Below are 21,356 nucleotides of genomic sequence, written 5' to 3' on the forward strand. Positions count from 1 at the left end.
ACAAACAATGCGAAGAGAATGCTTGATCATTGCTTTTTCGAGTACTATCGGTATTTTTGGAATATCTTCTAAACTAAAAGCGATAGCCACCAACGGATTGAAGATTATGAAAGATAGGAAAATTCTCTATCTGATAAGTATTAAAAATAATTTAATTTCGTGCCGGAAAAGATCCAAAAACGTGACTGAAAGTGCTAAAAAGTGACATTTTTCGTTTTTTTGACCATTTTTTTCAATTGCGAATATCTCGTAAACTAAAAGTAATAAAGAAGAACGGATTGAAGATTCTTAATCTACAGGAAATTCTCTATGATATAAGATATTAAAATCAGCAAATACGAGGTTATTACATGAGATATGAGCTGTTTTCTAACCTCAATTACAAAAGTTACTGAAAAATCTATTTTTGACGATCAATTTAGGGCAATTGCCGGCAGCTTGAAGGATCAAGAATATACTCACATTATAAAAGAACTCTTCAACTATGATATGACGTTGAGAAACTTTAAATTGATCTACTAGTATAAAAGATACTGGCTATTTTCCACAAAAAGTCAAATTTGAGTAAAATATAATTGTGTAGGCAACTTGTAGCACTTTTGTAGGGTTTAAAACAACAAAAAGGTTCACAAGTTGAAAAGAATCCCCTCTCCTACAACATAACCTCACCAGGACAACGAACAACTTCAATCACAATGAAGAAATCCATTGTAACCGAAAAATAACCTAAAAATAGATCACAATGACACAAAATAAAACAAACCCCAATCTTCTTAACTAGAAAAAGGCTATTAATCAAGCATAATTACTGGCTGTACAATGTTATTAATCTTATAATCGTTATCCGCGCATACAACGCGCAACACGTCATTAACAATCAAATACATTTGAAATCTCGTACATTGTAAGCACTAAGTTCATCAGTTATACAATCGAGGAAATATACAATGTGAGTGCTCTCGCTAAGACCATACAGTCAACCACGTGTAATCGAACCAAATACGATTGAATTTGTACTAGATATTCGCCCGCGCACAATATCCACAACAATCAGTCTTAATCTAAGCAGCAATGCGTCCATCATTTCGAGCCCAACACGCACGCGCACACAGTGTCTGTCATCCACGGAACATAATACAACGCAATAAATACTTGTCGAAATGTAGAAATAAAACGAAATCATTCTCAAACATTCACAATTAAATTCTAGGTAAGGAAAGGAAAGGAAATAAAAGTAGGAGGAGGAGGTTTAAACCGTCAGCTGAGAGATGAGCTGCGGATACTTCGAGCCCAGCGGCAAGATACAAGCGTCGGGTACACATTGCACAACGCCATCGTCAAACTGCACGTGATGCAGAGTTTGGGTGGTTTCTTCCAGGAGTTGACCATCGTATAGCTGGCCATTGTGTTTCACCACAACAAACTGTGGTTTTGTGGGTGTAGTAGTGCTGGATTGTTCCAAACGGCTTACTTCGGAGTGGGGGACGTCAAGGAGGAGACCGCCATTACGCAAGAGTAACACACTGCAGAGGATTCCGATCTCGCTGCGGAGGATTTGGCCTTTGCGGTAGATACCATCATCACGTTTTGCCCATATACCTTTTACTACAGCCTAAAATAAGGAAAATAATTAAAACATTATGATTTTTATGTAAAAAATGAGTAAGTGTCAATTTTAGTTATGAGATTAGCTGAGAGAGGGCGTAGCGAGCGTTTGAGCAATCGAATAATTAACAACTTTGCCGTTGCAGCAGCAGCGCCATCATTGACATGTTTGACTGACAGCATATGACATTTCATAGTCTTATGCTGCAATGTAGGCAACTTTACATACGCAAATGTCACTCAATGACATTTTATATCACAAAACCGTGAAAAAAACCGACATTATAAAAGAAAAACACTTACATTATACTGTTTTGACATGTGTTCCATAGGATCATGCTCCTCTATCGTCAAGTCATGTTGACTTTTACCATCTTCTTGATCCAGAGGTTCAGTCTAAAATAATTCAAGTATAAAATTAATAATTAATCAAATAATATATAACTATACATACTTTAATAACTTCTTTCATAGTTTCCTCCCCCGTAGGCGCATAAATCAACGACCCCAGCATATAAACCGCATCCCCATTGACATTTTGCTCCCCACTCTCGCCCGCACCATGACCAAACTCCAGCGCCGCCTGCTCCGTACTAAAATCATCATGTACCTGCACATGCGCACTAGCATCCAACGCATACTGACTCTCAATCGTCTGCACAAGCACCTTATCCACCCGATGACGACTACTACAATGCGCATACAAATGCTCATCCTCAGCGGTATACGGCTTAACCTCTACGTGGTGTTCGTGTTGTGTTGGTTTACGCACGCGTGGTTTCTTCGCCCGCCTCGACTTCTTTTGATTCTGTTGCTGCTGTGGCGGTGGCGTTGGAGAGTCGGGCGCTTTCATCGCTCGGCTGACCTGGGCGTGCTCGTTGCTAACCTGCTGTCGCAGGACGCGCTCAGCCTGATGCCCGAAGCGGATTTGCTCCAGCTGCTGTGTGGAGAGCTGTGCGACGAGCAGCGAGTGGGTGAGATTGCGCCCGGCGCGCATTTCGACGGGCGCCGCCGGTGTGGGTGCGAACTCGGCCTCGGCTGCTGCGGCATCGTCAACGAAGGTGAACTTAGTGTGAGGATCAACGGAGGACGTTGATGGTAGGTGGGCTATACGTACGTTGAACGGTGGCGGCGCGCGCTCCTGGGCGGCGTCGTGCTGCTGCAGCACCGAGGTCTGGATGTAGGCGTCATCTAGCGACGAGCGGTCGGTCTTCTTCGGTATGCGCATCATCTTGATCTTCTGCGGCTCATATAAACCCCTACTACTACTACTATTACTTCCACCAGCGCTGACAGTTGGATTCAACGTAGGCATTTCGTTATACTCCAGTTTAATGGCGGGCATTGTGTGTTCCTGCCGGCAGAGCACCGGCATTCGGTCAGCTGTGAGTAGATTCGGGCAATCTTTCACGCTGAGCACGGTTATATCCTTGACGTTTTTCGGATTCGCTGATTTTCGTGACTTTTTACGATTGTAGTCTTTATTCACCTGTAAACCAGGTATTCTACTCACTGTTGACCCCTGTGAGAGGAAGTTCAAGTATGCGCCGTTGTAATCCGGTCGTGGTGTATCCTCATCCTCTTCTTCTTTGACTCTTAGGTGATTAATGTGTTCAAGTTCTGCTTTTTTAATGATGGCGTCGATTGACGTGGTGCCCTCTAGCGGCTCTTCTTTAACTGCAACAACTAAATTTTACATTATGACATATTATTTTGACATGTATGTAATGAAAGTTGCCTACCTGATAATATATCCAATGGATTTCTGATTATTGGCGGAGCGATAATTGACTCCACTGCTTTTTTCTTCGCTGGAGTCAATGGTGGCGCTATAATCGGTCCGCAAATCTTCTTGGGTTCCGCCTGCCCACCGGAACTCGTCGTAGCAGCAAAAATATCCACTGGTTTTATATCCTCCGGTGCTAAGTCAACAGGAATTTTTTCGTGCGCTTGCGCCGTTCGCCAATCATCTTCTTCTCCTTTTTCCGTTTACCCTTCTTGCGATGTGGTGAGTTGACCTTGTATCCATCATCGTAGACAGTCGCGTCTTCAATCTCAATCTCCCCTGCTTTCAGCCAGATATCCTCGAGGACTTCCATCTGTTGCTCATCGGGCGCTACGTCATCCCTTCCAGCCGCCGCATCCGCCATATCCTCCTCTATGATTTGCCTTTGTAACTCCGGTGAGAATTCCATTAGAGATAAATTCATATTGTTGAAGTTTTTACCCTTGCGGCCGGGTTTCTTCGGCAGCGTGAAATTCGACGGTAATTCCGGATTGTTTTTATTACACAGGATGTCCAACGCGTTGGGGTGAGGTGCTGCCACCTGGCGATTGGGTTCCTCCGGATGCGGTCCGATATCACAGCCTTGCAGCCATTTCTCATAGCGTTCGGGTTGGAAACGCTTCACAAATGTGTCCATGGAGATCTTCACCATGTCTTTGGAGCATGTGCAGTGTGATGCGCGTTTGCCGTACTCCACCCATCTGGGCGCGGCGAAATTCGTGCTTTCCGCGCAGTTGAATCCGTGATTAAACCCGGCGTGGTAACCGTAGGGGAATGTGATCATTATTTCACCCTCTTCTTGTGTTATCTACAAATTAATAACAAATATTTAACACAAAACTTTTTAATTTTTATTTTAAAGTGTTTTATACCTTGTTGTATGGAATGGAATATTGTTTGAGGACCTGTGGACTGATCAGCGTCATCTTGTGCCGGAGGAACGCTTGACATGATTTTACCAGTGGAGGAAAGAATCCGTTTGCGAGGCGTTCTAATCGGCGGCCGTGTTCTGGGGGAATGGCGTACCATGTTTTCGGTGCGCCAAAGTGTAGGTAATTGATGCTGTAGAGGTCCATGTCTTCGGTGTGCCAGGCGAAGGTGGTCTTCCACATGCCGAAGTATAAGTAGGCGGTGTTTACGCCTTCAATTGAGATGCCGTAGTCTTCGTTGACTAAGTCCAGGATTGTTCCGAGTTTGTTTATGTTCCATTCCTTGAAAAATAACGTAGAAATTGTTAGATTTTTTACTGATTATTCGTAGAGTATTAGTGGTAGGGTTGTTATTTGAATTGTGGTGTGTTCAGTATTAAATTATGTGTCTAATAATGAAGGAAGTTTGCATTTTGTACAAATAATTTGGAAGTTATGAGGAAAAAACTAAAATTTTGTTGAAAAAAACTGCGAAACTCGTCAAATTTTTCTTAATAACTTCTTACACAAAGTTGTAATCTGTGCAATTTATATATTATTAGATACAGAATTAAAATCTGCGTCTAATATTGAAACAAGTTTGCATTTTAAACCAATAATTTCGAAGTTATGAAGAAAAAATTGCAAATTTCTTTACAAAAACCTCGAAATGACTCAAATTTTGCTAAATAACTTTTTGCACAAAGTTATAAATTTTACAATTCATATGCAATTAGACAAAGAATTAAATTCTGCATCTACTGATGAAAACAATTTGCGTTTTAAACAAATAATTTGGAAGATATGAGGCAAAAACTAAAATTTTTCCTTAAAAAAACTCGAAATTACTCAAATTTTGCTTAGTAACTTTTCCCACAAAGTTATAATCAGCATAATTTAAAGATTACTAGATAAAGAATTAAATTCTGCATCTAATAAAACAAAAAAATTAAACATTCAATCAATATTTTAAAAATTACAAGCAAAAAACAAACAAACTAACAAATTTACTAAAATTTCAACAAACTCGCGTTATTTGTCAATAACTCCTAAAATAAACCTCCAATCCTCCTAATTCCAACATAAATAAACACAGAATTAAACTCTTTATCAACACCAATCAAAATATTTACTCTCTGTTGCTTATTGTTAAAATTATAACTAAAAATATCACAAAAATTCACTTACTTCAACTTCTGGATCAGTTAAAGTGCCACTAACATCAGCGCCGTAAATCGGCGCAACATAGGTGATGTTTTTCCAGTACTTCCGCTCGAGATCTTCGTAATCAAAGTGCCGTGGCGTGCAGTACTGCGATGAGTTAGCCAAATCGCGATATTGCTTCACAGTCATTGCTTTCTTCTGAATGTTAATCTGCTGATACAAGCCTTGTTTGCCTGTCACCACTTGACAGATAGGTGCCGGGATGTCAATATGTAGTTTATCTACATCATAACCGGCTTTTCTAGGCACCCATTCTTCTGGAGGTATTACCTATCAACAAAAACAAATTAATTTTTGTTTTTATGTGAAATTTATGGCATTTTATGTAAAGTTATGAAATTTTTGATTTTAAATCTAAAATATAAGTGTAATACCTTAGCTAGGCCTGCTTTATGTGCCCCCATACTCTCCATGTGTTCAATATACTTGGAAAAGTTCTTAAACTCATCATAACTAGGCCTAAACACCATAATCCTGCAACAAATAAAAATATTAAGAAATATTATTTAATATTACGTGAAAAAACATACCGAGGCTTTGACTCGGCCATTTTCTCGCCGGGTGACTAATGACTCTGGTATCGTGTGTGTATTCAATTAGTAATCCACGAAAATCGCACTATTTTTGCTAAACAAAACACGTCGGATCCGCCATTGTTGTTGACATAAACATCACGTAAGCCCAGCGGCGAAGAGCAATGCGTCCGGTTGCGACCCGACTAGTGTCCATCCGGGGCGGTAAATAAGCTGACACCTATACGCGCACTTAGAATAGTTATCCGTCTACTGATTACACACTATTTAAGAGTTTACAACACTCGCGATTGATTATAATCGATGAATTTCTGATGCGATTGATGTAAGTCAACGCGATGCGGCGGCCATTTGTGTCAGGAAACTAATCGCAAGCCCTCTAGCGGTGACATTATTACAACTAAACGAATTAACACGAACATTAACGACCGGTGAAATACTACCAACCTGTAAAATATTTAGTGATATTAGTATACTGAGTGTTTCAAAATGAAAAAATATTAAATTAATAATAAAAACTTTAAAAACCAGTAAAATTTTATGCTGATGATCATAAAATTTAACTGGAAATATAAACACGTCATAAATTTTAAGTGAAAGTATAAACAAAATAAATATTATTTATAATCTATTGTTTAAAACGTTAAAAAACGTTTTTAGAGTCTCTAGGAAGTTTTATTGAGTATAAATCATTTGGAAGACTTTCGTTTGGACTTATTTTATGTGTTAAGTCGACGAAAAGAAAGTTCAACGAACTTTTGTCTTTCTTGTTCGATTTCTTCTTCCGCATGACTTATGAGGAACGCCGCGAGGCTTAAAAGCAATAAAAAGATACGATCTCGCTGATACACTGTTTGGATTTCGTTTATTTTGTAGCCAGAGCTGTTGAGCAAGTTAAGTACAGTTGATTGATGAATAAAAACCGTTAAGTAGATTAAATTAATACCAGAGACAAATTTCAGATAGAAATTTAGTAAGAAATTAAGTTGGTAGACATGAGAAACTACCCTAAATCGAAAATAAATCCCCTAGGAAAAAATAGGTTGGTAGTAGTAAAAAAACTACCCTGAATGAAAAAAAAAACATCCCTAGATAAAAAAAACTAAGTTGGTAACCATGCAAAATTACCCTAAATGGAAAAAAACATCCCTAGATAAAAAAATAAGTTGGTAGCCATGCAGAACTAACCAAAATTAATATCCCTAGATAACCTTTTTGACAGATGTCACACAATAAACCCATTTTAAGTAAAATCATCGAAAAAACAAGTTTTTAACCTAAAATCCCGAAATAAATGTAAGTTTTTACGCTTTTTATGTCATTTTACTCAAAAATAATTCAACATCAACAAAAATAACAACATTATACGTCGATATTCCGATATTTTACAAACATATTACGCCAATGATGTTAATAATAATGACCAACAATTAAAACACGTCCCAGATTGCGCAAACAACCTAAAAAAACTCGACCAGCAAACCGCGTTCAGTCAAAACAACCGATTGCAATTGTCTCAACAACCAAACTCGCACTCGCACGCAATCAAAACACAAATTACACTATCACCTCAATCAACTAAGTAATATTTAAATTTCTCTCTCATCGATCAACGCGGAAGTGCACATATTGTACGCCGGCTGAAATTGCGCATAATCCCAACAATAAAATTCACTTTCGAACAAACTACGAGTTGGTACACACAAATAAGACACGAAATGACGAATCGCACGCGATGCAGTGAAGGTGGCAACAGGAAACGGAAAACGCGCTGCACATGCGCATACATACATCGACGAAAAAGAAAATGAAAGTTACTTACTTACCTTCTCAAAGTTTAACTTTAACTTACTTTGACTTTAAGCATACACGAAACTTGTCCAGGTTCTTTGACTCCAAGTATACACGCCAACTTAAGATATGCGAGTTAAGATGTAGTTGAAAAGGTCATTATGTGCAATTAGCTGCGATATACCACCTGCTTCTTTAGCAGTTTCGATTTCCAGCATTTATTCGCCTGTAATTTATCTCTGTGCGTCGTTTTTCAGCGCATTAAATGCAGATTAAGTGATTTATAGGTTGGAAAATTAAGTTTCACTTTACAACTGTCAAATTTGTGAAATCTAGGGATTTTTTTCTGATGAGGTTATGTTTCGCATGACTACCAATAGAAAATGTCAAATTTCTATTTTTTTATGTTTTAAACATTAAAATAATGACATTCTACGGTTGTTTTAGAGATTTTGCATGCTATTAATGAGAAAAGTATAAAATTTCACGTAAAAATTCAATCTTATTTGATTTTTTTTTTAAATCTTCTCAATTTTGATGTTTTTGCTGCGTTTTTGAGGTCAGAAAACTCTCTTTTTATGGAGTTAACATGTGAAGTGATAAACAATTTAATTACGTATGTTTTGAGACTGTTTTTGTCGCAGTTGGAAGAAATTTAAGAAAATAATGAATAAAAACGCGATGTTTTTCTGTTCCACGGCTTTGAAAACAACAAATTCCAGGTTTTTATGCAATAAATTGTTTAATAAACTTATTTAAGAGTAAATTAAACAATTTTGCAATTATTTATTGGAAAAAACTTTTAAAAATCAATGAAAATAAATTGATTTTATTAGTTTTCTTGCGTAATTTTCGTTTTTCGCGCGAATTTCTCAATAATTTTAAGGTACGGCACGAAATTAACTGTTTAAATCATTAATCGCATCAAATAGCAACATTTTAAAACAATTTTTTCATTAATTTAATGAACTTTGACGTAAAAAAAGCCATAAAACGCAATATTCCCGATTGCGTCAACTAGAAACCATCAAAAACTTTAATTAAACACATTTTATTATTATTTTCGTAATTTAGCACCAATTTATCTCACGAAATGTAAAATTTAACAAAAAGTTTAATGAGAAATTAATGTTTAATCAAGCAAAGAAAAAAGAAAAAAATGGTAAAATTATCCAAAAGACGTAAATGAAAACAATTAGCACACACCGAAAAAAAATACCGAGAAGAGGAACAAAAAGCCGCGTCTATGTTTGAATGTTTAGATAACTGAGCCAAGTTACAATAAAATGTTTGTCTAATTTTATCATTTACGTGCTAAACTAACACACAACTGCTTCAAGGACACGCCGACCACAAAGTTTAAAGTCAAACACACAAAAAACAGTGGAAAAAATTTAAAATCTATGAATATTAATTGAATTAATTGAATATTTTGGTATGAATCAACGTTTATGAATGAACAAGGTTAGGTTTTATAATAGATTTATATTAAAATTAATTATTTCTTTTTGTAATAGGGACATTGAAGTGATATTTCAATGCTCAGGTAAGTAAATTAATGGTAATTGTTTATTATATTCATAAAATTTGTGTTTTTAATTGATAATAACTATTTTTTTAGATAAAAAACACGAAATGTCAAGTAAAATGACATTTTTATGTACGCATGCGCAGTTTATAGTCTTTTAGTTTTGAATTATGCCGCAATGTGACAGTGGCGTTAGTGAATGACAAGCACAAAGCACAAAACACGCAGCAAAACACAAAAGACTCACAAAATAAAAAATAAAACATAAAACACAACAAAAAAACATCACAAAGGTTAGAATTGCATGAATATTAGTTAAATTAATTAGATTAATTGAATATTCAGTCATAAATTGCAGTTTATCAAAGAACAAGGTTAGATTTAATATAAATTTACATCAAAGTCATGATTTACCAGACAAAAACAGACATTGAACTGATATTTCAATGTTTAGGTAAGTAAATTATAGTTAACTATATATTAAACTCACCAAATTTGTGTTTATAACTATTATTGATTTTATTAGTTTTCTTGCGTAATTTTCGTTTTTCGCGCGAATTTCTCAATAATTTTAAGGTACGGCACGAAATTAACTGTTTAAATCATTAATCGCATCAAATAGCAACATTTTAAAACAATTTTTTCATTAATTTAATGAACTTTGACGTAAAAAAAGCCATAAAACGCAATATTCCCGATTGCGTCAACTAGAAACCATCAAAAACTTTAATTAAACTTATTTTATTATTATTTTCGTAATTTAGCACCAATTTATCCCACGAAATGTAAAATTTAACAAAAACTTTAATGAGAAATTAATGTATAATCAACCAAAAAATTAATAAAAAATGTGGAAAAGACGTAAATGAAAACAATTAGCACACACCCAAAAAAAAAATACCGAGAAGAGGAACAAAAAGTGGGTCTATGTTTGAATGTTTAGATAACTGAGCCAAGTTACAATAAAATGTTTGTCTAATTTTATCATTTACGTGCTAAACTAACACACAACTGCTTCAAGGACACGCCGACCACAAAGTTTAAAGTCAAACACACAAAAAACAGTGGAAAAAATTTAAAATCTATGAATATTAATTGAATTAATTGAATATTTTGGTATGAATCAACGTTTATGAATGAACAAGGTTAGGTTTTATTAAATTTATATAATAAATTAATTATTTATCATTATTAAAGAGGCATTGAAGTGATAATTCAATGCTCAGGTAAGTAAATTAATGGTAATTGTTTATTATATTCATAAAATTTGTGTTTTTAAGTGATAACAACTATTTTTTTAAATAAAAAAACACGTAATGTCATTATAATGACATTTTTATGTACGCATGCGCAGTTTATAGTCATTTAGTTCTGAATATTGCCGCAATGTGACAGTGGCGTTAGTGAATGACAAGCACAAAGCACAAAACACGCAGCAAAACATCAAAAGACTCACAAAATAAAAAATAAAACATAAAACACAACAAAAAAACATCACAAAGGTTAGAATTGCATGAATATTAGTTAAATTAATTAGATTAATTGAATATTCAGTCATAAATTGCAGTTTATCAAAGAACAAGGTTAGATTTAATATAAATTTACATCAAAGTCATGATTTACCAGACAAAAACAGACATTGAACTGATATTTCAATGTTTAGGTAAGTAAATTATAGTTAACTATATATTAAACTCACCAAATTTGTGTTTATAACTATTAAAAACAACTAAAAACTTAATTTCAGGTGAAAACTGTCAAATCACAACGAAAATGACATTTTTGACATCTACCTACGCACTTCACCCTCACATAGTTCTAAATCCCACCGCAATGTACCAGTGGCGTTAGTATACAACAAATGACAACCAGAATGACAACCACTAACCTCACGTACTCCAATATGTAACAATCCACCGCAACGCCTGCAAAATGCAAGTCACAAGCGTCACAACTCACCCAAACTGCATCTCTTCTCCTCCACCGTATACATAAAATCGGTAAAGTTGTTATTGCGTCATGCGTCACAATCGAGAGTGATAGAGAGTGAGTACGAAACTGTATCGTTCCACTATGCATGCGCATGTGTTGAACTGAACTCCTGCTGGCCTCCTGCCACTCTGCGCACACGCCGCAGACACACAGAACGAGACACACTCTTCCACACTCCCATAAGATCAAGTGAGAAGCACACATTGTATCCCACATCCATCGCGAGCAGTCAACAACAGCAAGCCACACACACTACACACACCACACAGTCAGTCCGCGTCAGTTGCGCCGCGACCCCGCGACGCTCAGCTGTTTCACTACTCGCCTTCGACGCCCCAAACAAATCCACGATTCGGTCGAAAACAACAGTGTAACAACATGTGATCATTTAAAATTTGCGTGTTGATTATCTTGAGTCATTCCCGGCGTGACTTGTTCGACAAACATTCGATTGTCTGATTGTCGTTGATTCGATTAGTCATACAATAGGATTTCTTGTGCTTTGTTTGTGTGTCGAATGTTGTTGTAATCTGTGTGTGTTTATATTTAAATTAATTTTAATTTAATTGGTGAACGATTTATGTTTGGGTATTTTATTGCTATGAATTTGGTGGATTTGGATTCATTGACGTCAATCCAAGGATCAACGCAGACTATTCGTCGAGATACGCTTGATTGCAAAGGTGAGATAGTTTTTTTCGGCCATTGACGCACGTTGATGTTGTAACATGGAGCATAATACGTTAAATTTCACAAATTTATGTTATTAAGTCTTTTTTTAAGAGAGTTATTAGTTTTTGTTTGAGAGTTAATGATATTTGATGCTTTTTTTTTGTTTAATTTGATTTTAATTTGATTTTTTGGGTACCCTGTATATGTGGGGTTGAATATTTGTATAGGGTGTTGTTGATTGTTTAATTGGGTTTATTTTGAGGTATAATTTGTTGTTGTAGTGTGAAAATTGCGGTTGTTATTAATAATTTTGTGGTTATAGTATTAAAATATTATAGTTTTAGTTTGATTTAATTTTGAGGTCACTCTGTATTTTAAAAGTTTAATATTGTTTTATAGGATGATAGATAATTTAATTGGCTTTAATTTGAGATATAATTTATTATTGTAGTGTTAATAATACGTTTGTTATTAACAATTTAGTGAACACTTTCGTTTTTTTGAGATTAAAATTTAAAAAATGGTAATATTTTCAGTTTAGACATTATTTATGAACATACTGTATATTAAGCATTGAATATTAATACACAGAGTGATAGATAATTCAATTGGCTTCCATATGAGATATTATTTGTTGTTATGGTACCAAAATTGCGTTAGTTATTAACAATTTAGTGTTTACATGTTAAATACATGTTTAATCAATTATTATGATCGCCCTGTATATCAAATATGAATTACTATTGAACAGTTCGCTCGATAATTTATTTATCTTTAATTTAAGATACAATTTGTTATCCTAGTGCCAAAATTGCGTTTATTATTAACAATTTATTGACGAAATTCAGAATTTTGAGACTAAAAAATGAAATTATACATGACACACATTTAATTACATATTATGGCCACCCTGTATATCAAATTTAAAATATTCTTGCATACACTTATAGAATATTTAATTGGCTTTAATTTAAGATATATTTTATTGTTGTAGTACAATAATTACGAATATTATAAACAAATTTCCACCAAAAACACATTTTTAAGTATTTTTCACTTTTGAAAATTTAAAACTCATTAATTATTTGCATTTTCCTGCCACACTAATCACTGTCTTTCGTTTAAGACATAATTCATGCTCATAGCGCAAAAACTCCGCTTATTATAAACAATTTCATTCAAAATTGCAAACTTTTCCATTCCAAGTAAACTTAAACGCTTAATTATCATATCACCGCGTTAATTACCCATCCACAACATGTCCTAATCAATTTTCAAAAACTCTTGCCTCTTCAACTCTTTTGTTTCTTGTCGTTGACGACACGTCGCGTAAATTTCACAATCGGCAGCACGTTCGCAGCAATTTTCAATGTGGCATTGAGCGTTAATTATAATTTGCGCTCGTCTCGCGACTTTTATCCACTTATTAAAAGTACTGTGCACTGTGTCATTGACTCGCTAACGCGGATGACCTAAAAATCCTTCTTGAAACACCTTGTAACTCATAATATAAGACGGATTTTTTCGGCAGCCGGTTATGTATTTGTTTATTACTACATTGTGTTGGTTAGGTTTGTTTACTTATCGCATTGTCGACTCGGCAAAGCATTAAATTAACGCGTTAACAATTGTGTGCGGTAAATGTGTTACAAATGTAACGATTGTTACACATTTCAGCGTGTAAGAAATCAAAACTGGATTGCGCGATGGAATTGCGCATGAAATGTCAAAATATGCAATAAATCATAATAATTTATGTGTTATATTAAAGTTAATTAAATTTTCTAAGGAGTAGTGAAGAAATTTTGAAGTATGCGTGTATGGTTTGCTTGTAAATTGATAATTAACTTCGTAATTTATTTTAATTTGGTGCTTTTTTTGATGGAGATTGGAAAATTGTTAATAACTTGTATAATTTTTATGTTATAGTTGTAAATTTAATGTGTATGTCTGGGTAATTAGATTATTTATAATATATTATCATTAAATTCAGGTTTTTGTTGATAGTGTGGCTGTGATAAGGAATTTAATAGTAAAAATGATTATATTTGAGGTTTCAAGGTAAATTGTTTATAACGGGCGTAATTTTTGCGCTACGATGATGAATTTTGTTTTAAACTGTAGTCAGATAAATTGTTTATAATTTTGGTTGAAGCATTTTTGTTTTTGTATACTGGGTGGTCGTAAAATTTGTTTAAACATTGAACTTTGTTTTGTGCGCTGTAAAATCTATAAAAATGTGATAATTGTGGAAAATTATTAATAACAATTACAATTTTAAGATTATAACTATAAATTATATATTAAATTGAAGCTGGTTAAATTACCTATCACCTCATATCTATAAACATAATAATTAATATACAGTATGGCCATGAATAACAATTTAAAAACAAGAAACATAAAAATACTATAAAATGCATCTTCTCACAAAATTATTAATAACAAACGCAATTTTTATACTATAACAACAAATTACATCTCAAATTGAAGCCAATTAAATTATCTATCACCTTGTATATTAATAATCCTCGTTCAGTATACAGTATGTCCATAAATAATGATCAAACTAAAAATATTAACATTTTTCAATTTTAATCTCAAAAATCACAAAATTGTTCACTAAATTGTTAATAACAAACGTAATATTAACACTACAATAATAAATTATATTTCAAATTAAAGCCAATTAAATTATCTATAATTTTATGCAAGAACATTATACTTTTAATATACAGAGTGGTCACAAAATGAATCAAACTAAAAATCAATATTTTCACATTTTAACCAAAACACGCAAACCACCACAAAATTATTAATAACAATCACAATTTTAACAATACAACAACAAATCATACATCAAATTAAACCCAAATAAATTACCCATCAACTTACATAACTTTTGATAGTAAAATATGCAACAATACGAAAATATTCCATAATCAACATCAAATTCACCACAAACCGCGCCGCAATCTCAAAGTCCTTGCTCTTATCACCCAAAACCTCCGCACTCAATCAAATAATAGATTTATCCATATCTATTTTACCACCGCTGATAATAAACGATTAATATTCGCCTATCCGTGTCTAGCGCGTCGACACTACTCGGTGATTAACGTCCGCGATCGCCAGTTGCAACGTGAAGTGTGAGTGCCGATCGGCAATTAACGCGGCAATTATTCGCGCGATACGGGCGCTAATTAACAAATTAGGCGTCGTAAACGTTGATGCAATTATTGTGCGATACCCGACACGTCTGTGTGAGTGGAGAAAATTAATACTGAGGTAAATTTCAATTGATTACTTATTAGAAATTAGAAAAATTGCAATTTTCAAGTTAAATGCGCGTAATAAGCATGAATTGAGTGCGGAAAAGATTCAATGTCACTTTGTTTTGATGTTGTGAGATTCTGTCAGTGTACTGACACGTGTTTGTGATTTTATCTTGACCTCTGGACTGGTTAATTGTGCAATTCGATGAGCAATTATATCATATCACAGTAGAAATTATGTTACATTATATTTTGTGTGATCATTTAGTAGACTTTTTATTATTATTAATATTAATTGAGTAGAGTATTAGAACAATGTTATATTAGAGATTATTTTATGTAGGAATTATATTGGATAAATGAGTGCTTGAACTTGTTACTTTAAACTTTGAAGTCAATTGTTAGACAAGATTGTGGATGACGCAATGAAATTTTTTAGTAATTGTTTGATAACTCTGTGAGTTTTGTGGTTATGACAAAATTTTTTAGATATGATTATAGAGGAATAAATTGTCTGTTGGTTTGTATTGTATGAATAATAGTTTTTGTGTTTTTGGTGGTGTTTATAGGGTGTTAAAGTTGATATTTGGAAAATTTGTTAGGAAATGTTTATGTTTTAGTAATTCTTTGATAACTTTTATAATTTTTATGATATTTTAAAAATTTTGGTGTAGAATTGAAGGTAATTAGATTGTTTATGAGGTGGGTTATTGTTTTGTTTATAAAAATGTGTTTATAGATGGTTTACAGGGTGTTAAAGTTAATGTGAGGTTTAATTTTTAATTATGTGGTCTTAAAATTTTATGGCTTGGAAAATTGATGATAACTTTTTCAAATTTTACGGTAAATTAATAAACTATGCATGAAATGAGAGATAGTTAAATTATATATTACCTTGGTAATGAATATTTTGTTGAAAATTGTTTTTAAGATAATTTACGGAGTGTTGAAGTTTATATTACATTATTTTAACCTAAAAATGCATTTTGTTAGAACATTACTGATAATTTCTACAAAATTTATGGAAAAGCTATAAATTAGGCATAAAATAACAGCCAGTTAAATTATCTACCAATTTTTTCATTAATAATTTTGTTTAAACAATTTTTACTCCAATTTACAGGGTGTTAAAGTTCATATTAGTAAAAACTTACGATAAAAATGCAAAACATCAATTAATTTCTTATAACTTCTACAAATTTAACAACAAATAACAAAATTTCACACAAAATTAAACCTAATAATATCATCTAACATACCATCAATAAACAAACAATAAACAATCAACAGATAAATATTTACAGGGTGTTAAAGTTGATACATACTCAAAACATTAAATAAAAACCAAATAAAAAGTGAATTTATGACAAAATACACTTTACTTCTTAAAGAAAAAGAAGCTTATAAAAGGTGAAACCGATTACGCTGGGAGATTGGAGGCTAAGTGTAGAAGGCACCGAGCGTAATGACAGCGTAATACACATTTTTGTTGCAATCATCGGCGAAATAAGCGCAACAAATGCAGCAACGCACTGGTGACCAGCAGTGCACAAGAAACCTAGAAGGTTACACTGCACAATTACACATTCTTTAACAATATCATTATTATTATTATTTATTTATAAAAAATAAATAAAAAATTAAAAAAAAAAACAGAGGAATAAAATTGTGTGTTTGAAGCATGGACGCATCGTAACAGTCATCACATATTATCACACACCTGATGATATGAATGTGTTAATTTTAATAATAGCGCACAAAGTTGTAATATTTTTCTGCTTCCAGTGTTTACCTACTCGTGGTGCATGTTTGCATTCACTGCGCATGGCCGCGATACGCGAATGGAAATTGCGCAAAGTGAACGTCGCGTTCATAATTTTATTTCGCATTTCATAATTGTTACACTTGCATTTTCGCAAGTTGCAATGCGTTTAAATATAAATCAATTTAGAGTTGAAGACCAACTGCTCCACACCACCGCGGTTTACTAATTCACCATGACCGCGTCTGAACCGGTTGAAATCTCACTTGTGTCTTAAATGTGTCTTAAAGTTGAAAATCAACTCATTGGGCAATTGATTGCTATGGAATGGAATGAAACTCGCTCGCACCGTAGTTTATTGATGATAACCATATCGAATTATGTGGATATGTATCTCGTCCGTCCTTGATTCGGCGGCCATGTTGGTTTTGGTAATCAGGTTGCGTGCGCGGATGTCGCAACGGATTTGGAAGGCGACGCCAACCGTGACCACGAAAAAATTTCGAATTAAGAATAGAAGTCATGTTTCAATTTGTTTTTAACGATGAGTGTTGTCCTTGTTGGATGTTGGGAGGCATTTTAGGGGATTTTTCGTGTTTTTAAGGTTTTTGTAGTGGAAATAATTTGGTTTAATGTTTGGTATGGAAGATTTATTAAGTCATGTATAATATTTGTTGAGATTATGAAGTTTTTTTAGAGTTTTAACAAGTTTTGTGAGGTAATATTCTAGCAGATTGTATTTTTATGAGTGAATAATCGTGAATTTTGTCAAGTATTAACTTTAACATCATGTAAATTGACTTAAAAACTGACTTAAGTCAAATGTTCATATATAGGATGATACATTATTTAAATAGCTGTTATTTTATGCTTAATTTATAACAATTGTGTTAAATTTGTAGAAAATATCATTAATTTTCTAACAAAATGCATTTTTGGACTAAATTATCATAAAATGAACTTCAACACTCGGTATATTATCTTAAAAACCATTTTAAACACAATATTCATTAACAAGGTAATAGATAATTTAACTGTCTTTCATTTCATGCATAGTTTATTAATTTAGTGTAAAATTTGAGAAAGTAATACGTATTTTAATGAGATAGTGCATTTTCATGACTAAGTAATTGTGATTTTCGCCAAGTATTAACTTCAACATCCTGTAAAGTGACTTATAAAGTGATCAAAATTAAACATTGAAACACAGGGTGATAGATTATTTCATTGGCTATTATTTTATGCTTCATTTATAACTTTTGCGTTAATTTTGTAGAATTTATCCCTAATTTTCCAACCAAATGCATTTTATTACCAAAATTATCATAAATTTGGTTAAATATAAACTTTAACACCCTGTAACTCACCTTGCAACAAAATTTAATCAAATTATTATTACCCAGGCTGATAAACAATTTAACCAGCTATTATTCCATACCAAATTTATAAAAATCGCATAAAATTTGTGCAAATAATCAGCAATTTTCTAAACCACTAACAAAAAACACACATTTCCACATAACATAACCTCAAAACACCATAATCTAACCTCAAATAAACTAAATCATATCTATTTATATTTCAGGAACCATGAAGAACACCTTCTAGCTCCAAAACCCAGCATACCACCAAACATTTCTTAATAAAATTTAAGAAACCTTAAAAAAAAACAACGATAAAAATGCCAGCAACACTCTCAAAACTCCTCGAGCGTCATGGCGTCCTCGCCGCCATGACACCCCAAAACCTCTCCCGCGCATTCGTCGGCGCCGTCCTCATCACCTACGGCGTGAAAGTGGCCTACCCCCTTGTGGACTCCCTCATCAACAAACCGAACAAACAACACGACAGCGTCAACAACAACCTAGTCCCTGTCCTACCATCAAAACCCTCGGAACCCAAAGGTATCCGCTCCCGCCTACGCAAAAACATCCCCGCCCTAAACTTTACCTTCATCCTACAATTCCTCAAACTGGTCCGCATCATGATCCCCAACCTATTCTGCACAGAAACCGCACTTTTGAGTGGTCACACCATGTTCCTCTTCCTGCGGACCTTCCTAAGCATCTACGTGGCGAACCTAGAGGGCGCCATAGTCAAATACATCGTGCGGAAAGAACCCAAAACTTCATTAGACAACTCCTCAAGTGGTTCGGAGTCGCCATACCTGCAACCTTCATCAACTCCATGATCAAATACTTAGAATCGCGAATTGCTCTGGCGTTCAGGACCAGATTGGTCAACCATAGTTACCAGTTATACTTCAAGAATCAAAGCTACTACCGAGTGACAGTCTTGGATGGCAGGTTGGATAACTGCGCGCAAAGATTAACGGATGACATAGAAATTGTGGCGAATACTGTGAGTCATCTTTATGGTCAGATTACGAAACCGTTGTTTGATATTTTATTGATGGCGATTGCCCTGGCGAATTTGACCAGGAGTAGAAATGCGAATATTATCACAGGACCTATTTTGATTAGTGCGGTTGTGGTTGTTTCCGCGTTGATTCTGAGACTGGTCAGTCCTAGATTCGGACAGTTGGTCGCCCAGGAAGCAGAGAAGAAAGGGTACCTTAGACATGTGCATACCAGATTGGTTACCAATGCAGAGGAGATTGCTTTCTATGGTGGGCAGAAGGTGGAGTTGTCACATTTGAAGAATGCTTACAGAATTCTGTGTCAGCATATGGAGCATATGTTTGGGGTCAAGTTGTGGTTTGTGATGTTGGAGCAGTTTTTGATGAAGTATGTGTGGAGTGGGACTGGGATGGTTGTGGTATCCCTGCCGATTTTGATGAATGCGACAAGTGGTGGGGGTAGTACCAGAGAGGAGAATTCTAAGAGTGAAAGTAAAAGTTCTTTTGCTGCTAATGTGGTTGGAAGTACAGGGGATGTGCCCATAATGGTTCAGGGTGGGTCTCCGAATGGAGATTCTATATCTGAACGCACGCATTATTTTACCACCGCGAAGAATCTGTTGCTTACTGGGAGTAACGCCGTGGAGAGACTGATGTCTTCGTATAAGGATGTTGTGGAGTTGGCTGGGCATACTGCGAGGGTTGCTAATATGTTCCATGTGTTGGAGGAGGTGTCCAATGGGCAGTATACGAAGACTGTGGTGCAGAAAAATGGTGGGGATGATATCAAGAGTGGGTTTCAGATTGAGTTCAAAGGGGACCAGCCTGTACCTAAAGGTAGGGAGATTTTTGTTATTCTGAGACTTTTTAGGGGACTTAGAATGGATTCTGAGATTATTTACCTTGTTTCTGAGATATTCTAAAGGACTTAGAATGGATTCTAAGATGATTTTAAGTCATTCTAAGAAATTCTAAGTTTTCTAGAATAAATTCTAAGTCATATAGAGACTTAGAATATGACCTAAATTGATTTAACGTGTTTCCATGATATCCCAAGAGTCTTAGAATAAATTCTGAGTCTTTCTAAGTGACTTAGAATCACTTCTAATAATTTTCTTATACTTTTTTTGGGTTCCAGGAAAGATAATCTACACCTCATCAAACGAAATCGTCCTTAAAAACGTCCCCATTGTAACACCGAATTGTGACGTAGTGTGTCCCACCTTGTCCCTACACCTTCAACCAGGCGAACATTTATTGATCACTGGTCCCAATGGATGTGGCAAATCCTCCCTATTCAGAATCTTGTAAATTGATAATTAACTTCGTAATTTATTTTAATTTGGTGCTTTTTTTGATGGAGATTGGAAAATTGTTAATAACTTGTATAATTTTTATGTTATAGTTGTAAATTTAATGTGTATGTCTGGGTAATTAGATTATTTATAATATATTATCATTAAATTCAGGTTTTTGTTGATAGTGTGGCTGTGATAAGGAATTTAATAGTAAAAATGATTATATTTGAGGTTTCAAGGTAAATTGTTTATAACGGGCGTAATTTTTGCGCTACGATGATGAATTTTGTTTTAAACTGTAGTCAGATAAATTGTTTATAATTTTGGTTGAAGCATTTTTTGTTTTTGTATACTGGGTGGTCGTAAAATTTGTTTAAACATTGAACTTTGTTTTGTGCGCTGTAAAAATCTATAAAAATGTGATAATTGTGGAAAATTATTAATAACAATTACAATTTTAAGATTATAACTATAAATTATATATTAAATTGAAGCTGGTTAAATTACCTATCACCTCATATCTATAAACATAATAATTAATATACAGTATGGCCATGAATAACAATTTAAAAACAAGAAACATAAAAATACTATAAAAATGCATCTTCTCACAAAATTATTAA

At 34.1% G+C, this 21,356-nt stretch overlaps 2 protein-coding genes across 2 annotated transcripts; one reads left to right on the top strand and one right to left on the bottom strand.

The window, feature by feature from the left end:
* Positions 1-768: 768 nt before the first annotated feature.
* On the bottom strand, positions 769-6,425 carry LOC135800822 (uncharacterized). Its single transcript, XM_065314155.1, is given in 9 exon segments — positions 769-1,612; positions 1,909-2,001; positions 2,060-3,291; positions 3,348-3,531; positions 3,534-4,199; positions 4,264-4,602; positions 5,488-5,793; positions 5,898-5,997; positions 6,054-6,425. Coding segments are annotated over 9 exon segments (3,303 nt in total). The 5' UTR covers positions 6,074-6,425; the 3' UTR covers positions 769-1,249.
* Positions 6,426-11,122: 4,697 nt separating this feature from the next.
* On the top strand, positions 11,123-20,746 carry LOC135801205 (ATP-binding cassette sub-family D member 1-like). The gene is given in 4 exon segments (XM_065314596.1): positions 11,123-12,050; positions 18,662-19,199; positions 19,202-20,272; positions 20,574-20,746. Coding segments are annotated over 3 exon segments (1,686 nt in total). The 5' UTR covers positions 11,123-12,050; positions 18,662-18,757.
* The last annotated feature ends 610 nt before the right edge of the window (positions 20,747-21,356 follow it).

Source organism: Atheta coriaria, unplaced genomic scaffold, assembly GCF_025399875.1.
Source record: "Atheta coriaria isolate IRGN ID8LTWV9N9 unplaced genomic scaffold, Caltech_Dcor_3.1 hic_scaffold_2_pilon, whole genome shotgun sequence".
Taxonomy (NCBI): domain Eukaryota; kingdom Metazoa; phylum Arthropoda; class Insecta; order Coleoptera; family Staphylinidae; genus Dalotia; species Dalotia coriaria.